At 31.8% G+C, this 8062-nt stretch overlaps 1 protein-coding gene across 2 annotated transcripts in view; it reads right to left on the bottom strand.

Moving 5' to 3' along the window:
• LOC135836362 (uncharacterized) overlaps positions 1–8062 on the bottom strand; it is a 36075-nt gene continuing 28013 nt past the window's right edge. For both annotated transcript variants that reach the window (XM_065351151.1, XM_065351152.1), the window contains exon 12: positions 1–3198. In XM_065351151.1, the coding sequence (XP_065207223.1) occupies positions 2041–3198 (1158 nt within the window). In that variant the 3' untranslated portion in view covers positions 1–2040. The remainder of the gene's footprint in view (positions 3199–8062) is intronic.

The following is an 8062-nucleotide window of genomic DNA, read 5'->3' as shown; positions in this document are numbered from 1 at the left end:
TTTTAGAAATGAAAAATTTATTGAGAAATAGGTAAAATATGTAGGTACGGTAGATTAACCATCCAAAGAGCACAACTGTAACAACCTTATAATTATGATAACAAAAGATCAACAAAATTTCAATAGTAAAACTACAAAAAAAATTAATAATTGATTAAAAAGTACAAAAAAAAAGAGGAAAAATTACCCGTAATAAAATAAGCATTCGTGTACTGTACACGTCCTTTCTCTTCCCATACGTTTGCATAGGTTGATACGTAAAAATACGAGTAGATAGAACATAAGTTTCTAATTAAACAACCCCAAGAATTTCAAGATGCTAGTAAAATTTCAAGAAAAGTTATTTAGCTTTAGAATTTTTCGTCAAGTGGCTAGTCAAAAAAGCTAAGTAAATACATATTAAAATTGAAAAAAAAAATTAAAAATCTGAAAAAATATTGTTTAAATGGCTTGTTGAAAATTATTTTTTGGGGAATGCTTCAAGTTAGCTTGAAGCGAGCTAAATCTAGAAGGCTATTTCACTCATTTAATTTAATAAAGCTGAAATACCCAAATAGATAATACCTAAGCAGCTCACAAGAAAGAAGCATTTACTCGATCAAAAATTGAAGTAGGTAGATATCTGGATTCTGAATACAGGGTTTTGATTTTAATTCTCCAAAGATGGTCCAAAATTACATAAATTGACCACAGGGTCAGTTACTGTTCCAAAAATCCGTTATTTCTGCTCACAGTTCAACTACAATCACGTTTCAAGAGTCAATTCTGATTCCAGTAGGAAGAAAAGCATTCTTATAGGGATCATTCAAATTTCCTTTTAAACATAGATTATTTCCTTGTAAAAAAAACTTGAATTTAGATACTGCATTTTTTTTTTTTTTTTTTTTTGGAAATTATTACGTACCTACAAAGTTTGATTGTTATTTTTTGAACTTCACTTATTCTTCATTTTAAAAACCCCAAATTTCAAAGTAACTATTTCCCTTTAATAAAAACCATCTCGAGAACCCAAATTTTTCACATTTTCTTTGAAGTATTTAGGTATTTCAAAATATGAAACGAATGATTGCAGTCACAATCGTATAATAAATGCAATCTAATAACTTAAAGCCTTATAGAAGCCTAGATAATGCCAAATATCCCAACTTTGGAGGTCATGCTTTAATTTCGGAAATTATTTTTAAAACAAGTTCAGTACCTAGATATAAAAAAAAATTAAAAATTTGCCCCAAGTAAACCATTTTCTTCTAAAAAATGTGTTTCAGATTTCATTTTTTTTCTGTTTTCAGTGTCTACTTTATTAATTGTACAAAAAGGTAGGTAAGTAGGTATCCAAAATTAGGGCATGGTGTCCGAAATCGGGACATCTGACAGTAGATGGATTTAAATCTTCGTTTTTTAATGAGGAATGTCTTGTTACTATCAACTTTTCATTTTGCTGATATTAAAGTTTAAGCAGGCATATAATTATATTTTTTTTACTGGCCCATCTGAAGGAAAATAACATAAAAAAATATTGATATGTAAGTAAAGTTACAACAAAAATCCGTATAAAATGCACAACAGCTGTACGCATATAGGTAATTAAGTAATAAACTCCAAACGATGGTAAAATATCTACAATTTCCTAATTATAACTTGCTTACTGTTTAAATAAATGCAAAATATTGGAATTTATAAACGGTGGATAAAAAAATATAATGATTTTTCGGGTAGGTAGATATTATTCATAGTAACATTTACTATCGTATCAAAATAAAAATGTCATAAATCATAATGAGCAATAAATTTACGAATTAAATTAACATAAGTACCTACTTGGATGAATTCAGAACACATCCTCGGTAGATAGGTACGTTGTACGATGCACGAGGTACTTAGGTAGGTACTTGACAATTTAGCTCAAATGGAAATAAAATACGAGTATTATATAACAATTGATTAAAATTCTACATTTATATTGAAGAGGAACACACGTTTCAAAGGATTGGAATGTTAATATATTGGATTGACTTAAGGTACCTATAGATAGAGAATTCCTTATGAAGGAGAACTCGAAGTATGTTTGATTGTTGACTCAGGCTCAGATGATAACGGCAGATTGAATTTTCTTTCTGGTTTCGTATCATCGTCACCTTTGGTCGGGCTTAGATCTAGACTTGTATTTTGATTCGAGCTAGTACTCGATTGAGGATCATTTTTGAGCGATTTTTCTTCTTTTTTTGTGCTTTTAGGGTATAACTTACTCGACACATGTCGCAGATGAGACGACGCTGCGTCGATAATGTGAAATTTTCTGGATTTTTTTCTCGAGCCATTTTGGGTATTATTGTCGCTATCGCTTTCGGTGCTGGTTGATTGCTGCGAAGTGGGCGACTTTAGTTTTTTTGAATAAGCTTCGCGTTTATTGCTTTTGGTAACTGGGTAATCGTCGTCGTCGACGGTATTCTCATTTTCATCCGTATTGTATTCTTCGTCTTCGCGAGTTTTCCGATTTTTATGCCTACTCTTACGTGTTTTTTTCTCATTACTCGTTTCGCTGGGTGAAATTTGTTCTTCTTGATTGTTTCGTTTACGTGTATCTTTCTTTATTCGACTGGTCGTTTGCTCGCTTTCATTAGAATCAGATCGATTTTTAATTTTTCGTTCGCCGTGCTGCCTCATCGACGGCGAACGAGTTTTATTCTCGGAATCGTAGCTATAATCTGAATGACTTCCGTTTTCAATCGCTTCCTTATACGAAGCTCTTTTTTTAATACTCAACAAGTAATCTTCGTTATTGTCTCGTTCGCTACGAGGTTTCCTTAGTTTAACCTCTTCTATGTGTACTACCGCTTGTTCCTCTAGTCGTCTTTTAGGCCTATCCCTCTCGGCGTAATCGCTACTGACACTGAGAGTGTCACTGTCGTGATGCTGATCGCCCATAAGAGGTTTTAGAGTAGATATCTCGTGGCTTTGAGTATCGAATCTAAGGTGTTTTTTACGAGCAGACGAATCGATAGATTCGGATTCTGTCTCGGGGCGAGTGGTTCTTCGGTGGCGTTTTTTTCGTAGTTTGTTGGCTGAGTCTGGGCCACTCAGGTAGCTTGAGGTGTCCCATTCGTCTTCGGTGCCGTAAGAACGGAGGACTGATGAGAGTGAGCTTCGTTTTCGAGTCGCTTGTAATATTCCAGTTTCTTCGTCTAAGTCACTTTCCATCTGTAAATAAATTTCATTTGATTAGGTACAATAAACAGGTAGCAGCCTAGCAGATACATACAAGAATTTATTCGAAATTTTCAAAAAAATAATGTTACATAACTTAATGCTCGAGAATCTGTGTTTAATTCTGTCAGAAAAATAAGTAGGTGCGTATTTTGATGGTCAGGTGCAAAGATAACCTCAAAAATGAATTGTCAATGGATTTGTGAGACTATGTCATGTTGAAGAAATAAAATTGAATCTATGTATATGTACCTTCAAAATTCAACGTTTTGTTTAAAAATTGAAATGTTTTAGAATTGATCAGTAAAAAATTGGAGAGCATTCATGCAAAAATGCCTCCTTCAGTTGAAATTTCAGGTATCAAAATACCTTTCCTAAATAAAATTTTTCTAATCGTTTGGTCTGAGAAAGTAAGAAAAATAAAAATTTTACCCAATTGAGCAAAAATCGTCAGAAATCTGAAATTTTGAATCTATCATCTTTAATTTGATTTCTGGAGACAGATTTCCATCTTTCTACCCTTCTCCCTCTCCCCTTCCCTCCCTCCTTCCTCCTCAGTCAAAAATGGAAACTCAAAATGCAAGAGGTCAAATTAGTGGTTTCTGTATTTCACAAAATGTAAAAAAAATTTCCCTATTTTTTAAAATTTGACGTGTCCAACTTATGATTTTTTGTGTTTCCCTGGCTCCCCCCTCCCCCCACTCAACCTCAAATTCAAGATTAATTAATTCCGAACGAATTTTACATTTAAGGAAGAAACGATTGTCCAATAATTCGCAGTCTGGTTTGTTCTTCTACTGAAAAGTAATGGAAGACTCTCACATCATCAACTGAAAGATATAGCCCGAGGCTGCGGAAATCGTTTAGGTACCTTATTTCCATTATAAGTATTAATATGTTAAAACAATTTTATAAACTTTTGTAATGAACTGAATAAATTTACAGGAACTTTTTGCAATGTCTAGAAAACATTTCCCGAATAAATTTGATATTTACACTGAGAAAGTAATGGAGATTTGAGCGATATCCACTTGACCGTTTTTTAAATCGATATTTTTATAAATGCATGAAGCTTCATAAAAGCTAGAACCAATTTCAAAATAAACGTATATGTAGAAATATCAAACTATCGTCGAACAGAAACAGTTTAAACGTTTTCAAATAAAAAAAATAGAAAGCAGAATACCAAATCTGCTTTCAGGCGAATTCAGAAGTGAATTCAAAAAAGGAATTGCATTTTAACGATTCGTTCGAAACCTAACACCCAAAAAATATACAAACTTATTTGAGAAAAGGAGGAAATATCCGAGATTAACTTGAACCCACGTAAAAGCTAACGATTCAATTTTCATAACGTAGGCTTTCACTATAGGTGCCTACTGCCTAGCTGTGGGTGCGAAAAGCGAGCTTACCTCAATATTTGTACCTAATTGGGAAATTTATTTTCATTTTTATCAAAATTCTATCTAAAGATGAAGACAACAAACGTGTTTTAATTTTTCAGGAAGCTTGTGTGATTTTTTTGTGGTAAATGTGAACACATTGATGACTGTTGTGAAAATAAAACTTGAAATAATACTTAATGACAAGAACAAGACATCAAAACAATTATTTTTTCGAAATTATTACCTTTCACTACCTAGGTATTTTATTATTTTAAAAAAATCTGTGTATGTACGTGATGGATCTAATATTCAAAGTCCAGATATCTACAAAAAAATTAATTTTGAGAATGTGACGTCATTTTTTGATTTATATTCACTTAATAGTCGGTTTCCGAAAGAAGTTCTGAAGAAATCATTAGATGTTCTGATGCTATACAGTGGCGTAGCCAAGGGGGGGCGAAGGGTGCCATGCCCCCCCCCTTGCGAGTGAAAATTTGAAAGAAAACATGCAAAAATGGACGTTTTTTCGTCGTTCGGACCCATTTTTTCTAAAAATTATCGCTCTCGCTTCGCTCGAGCAGTAATTTACCTTCATTTTCGTGAAATCACCACACATCACAATAGATTTCCAGAAAGTTACCCCTCATTTCGATTTTTCATGCCTAAAAATCTGGTTTTGCCCCCTCCTTGAGAAAATCCTGGCTACGCCACTGATGCCATATGGCATGACTTTTTATTGAAATACCACTAAAAACACTCCATCGACCAAAGTTCATCGCTTGAAAAAAAAAACAAAGCCTCATCACGTTCAAAACACGTGGCAAACATATTGTAAACACGTGGACAATATTTTGACACGTGAGATGAGACAATAAATAACAAGTTGAGAGTACCTTCTTTGGGCAATTTCGATTTTACAATCTGCAACATGTTGGCATCACTTTCAAAATTCCATGGAATAAATAAATATTTTTTTCATTTTATTATCCAGGTACATTTATTTCGTTTTTACTTTTTTTGTTTCAGAAATTCCTAAATTTACTTCACCTTTTTTACGTCAGCTTCAAAAAAAGTCGTAATTTTATTAAATTCTCTAGTTTTAATCATCTTCGTTCCTCCCTCCCCTTCCAAACAAAAAACAAAAAAATAGAAATTGAGGATTTAAAAAAGAGGAACATCATTGATACATCGAGTAAAACAATCCAATAATTTCATTTTTAATTCGATGAAGCACCAAAATGATGTTGCAAACCCCTGATCATTTTTGATTAGCCTACCTATTTTTGTGATAGAGATTTTCAGCTTGATAGAAATTGAAAATGAAAGTTTTGAGTGAAACTTCTCAGACGTAATTAGATCCACCTACGTACCTACCTACGAGTATTGTACAGTGAGGGCTTTTAATAGAAAATTAGAAAAGCTACGCCAACCTAAGTCATCAACTAACCAATCTATTCGATTATAAAAACCAAAAAAAGACTGAATTTTGTTTACAACTTCAACTATACTACCTTGACTTACTTCCTACACAAGTAAAGTAATCGATATTCCATCAATAACAAATACCAAACTACAAAGTAAGTATAGTATAGCCTACCTACATTACCTACTTAATAAAATACTTCTACGAAATAAAATTTACTTACTGCGTACAAGAGAAATGTTCAGCCAAGCTGTGAATATTAAAAGCAATCAATGCAACGTGGTAAAGTAAAAGTTTTCCAGTGACCTTGGAAATTTAAATTAAAATACATGTATGTTTAATGAACCAATGAACTATTTATATTGAACTACCGGAAGGCCTACGGAATATTTGTTTCTGTAAAATATACTGTTGTCTCAGCGTAAAAGCTCGATTCATGTGAGGCTTGATGTTAGGTTCTTTTCTCCAATTAATTCTCTTCGTTGGTTTCACGCTAACATGAGTTAATTTCGATTGATAGTCTTCGAGTATATCGGTAATGTCATCTGTGTCTATGGAATCGTCGGGTGTTTCTTTATTGGCTAATTTGTTTGAGATTATAACATCTAGAAGATGATCTTGGTGTTGTATTTGGTTAGGGGTGAAAGTCGATAGCAACATCGTGAGAAAAGTCTTTCGTTTATCAAATTTATAACCGCGACAGATATCTACGAGATTTTTTTTTGTTTTGAAATTTCTATGGAAATGAGAATTTTACAGTGAAACTGCTGCACAACGTGAAAAAATGATACCATTCATGAGTCAATTTCTTTCTAGTTGAATACGAATCAATAAAAAATTTTAATTTTAATTTGGTCATGAAATGAAAAATAGAGAAATATGCATGTGTTATTGATTGCTGATGAAATTATACCCACTTTAAGGTAATAAAATGTAAATTAATATCAAAAACTTTTTTTTTAAATTAAAAATAAGGTAAATATTTTTTGATTTTTTTAATTTTTGGAAAATTATTGCTTATTATTGAAGCTTTAAAATAAATTCTTGGTGATGAATTTTGTAAAATTATTTTAAAAATCCGTACAATATTTCTGGCAATTTTTTAAAATTTTTTTACAAAGAGCACGAAATCGTAACGTGTTTTTTTCTCGTTTTTCAAAATGTACAAACTTTGGCGTATAATTTTCAAAAAAAAAAAATGTTATACATCATATAAAGAAGTAAGTAAGTAATGTGCCACCATCAAAAACTTTCTAATCAATTAAATTATTTCCAATTGATCACTGAATTTAGTTAACATTTTAATGAACTACCTATTTATAAAAAGACTACAGAAGCTTTGCTGTAATTGCTGAGCATTATTTGGATTCAAAAACAAAGAGACAAAAAGTCCTAAAAAATCATTCGACTGCATAAGTACATTTTCAAAAAATTCATCTAATAATGCTGCAAAAATACCTAAACAAAATGAATACGATCGTAATTTCCAAAAAGTGATTTCTCTAAAAGCGTACGAAAGCGAAGTAAGCTGAAATTTTCGTATCAAAGTCTACAAAAGTGACTACCATAATTCAAAAATAGGCAAAGGCTTATCATCATCATCAGCTGAAGAATCAAACTACCGTAAATTTGCGTAATAATGTGTAGCGTGTAGAAATCAGAATAAATTGCATCGTGTACACCTATTCGTAAAAAATTGGATTACAACGTGTTTTTTTAAAAAACATTCGTAACTGAAGAATTTATTAAATATAGTAACAAAAAAATCTCATTCACATTAACTCGTATGGTACACTCATCGACGTATTATGAAGGTATAAGTAGGTAGGTATTATTAAAATTCCCCAAATAAGTATTTACAAAAATTTACATCGTGATGTCGCGAGAAAAAAAGTATAAAAAACGGTAGATAATAACAATGAAAGTTGACGTTTTGAAAAATATGGTAAGTATATTATGGTATAGTAGGAAGGAATGTGTAGGTAAATGAGAGTATTGAGCTTCAAACATTATTTATAAAAAATGTGCGCTACGATGATGAATTATTAGT

The sequence above is a fragment of the Planococcus citri genome, chromosome 2 (genome assembly GCF_950023065.1).
Source record: "Planococcus citri chromosome 2, ihPlaCitr1.1, whole genome shotgun sequence".
NCBI classification, from domain to species: domain Eukaryota; kingdom Metazoa; phylum Arthropoda; class Insecta; order Hemiptera; family Pseudococcidae; genus Planococcus; species Planococcus citri.
The sequence above is the reverse complement of the archived record's forward strand: the minus strand, read 5'-3'. Positions and strand labels throughout refer to the sequence as shown.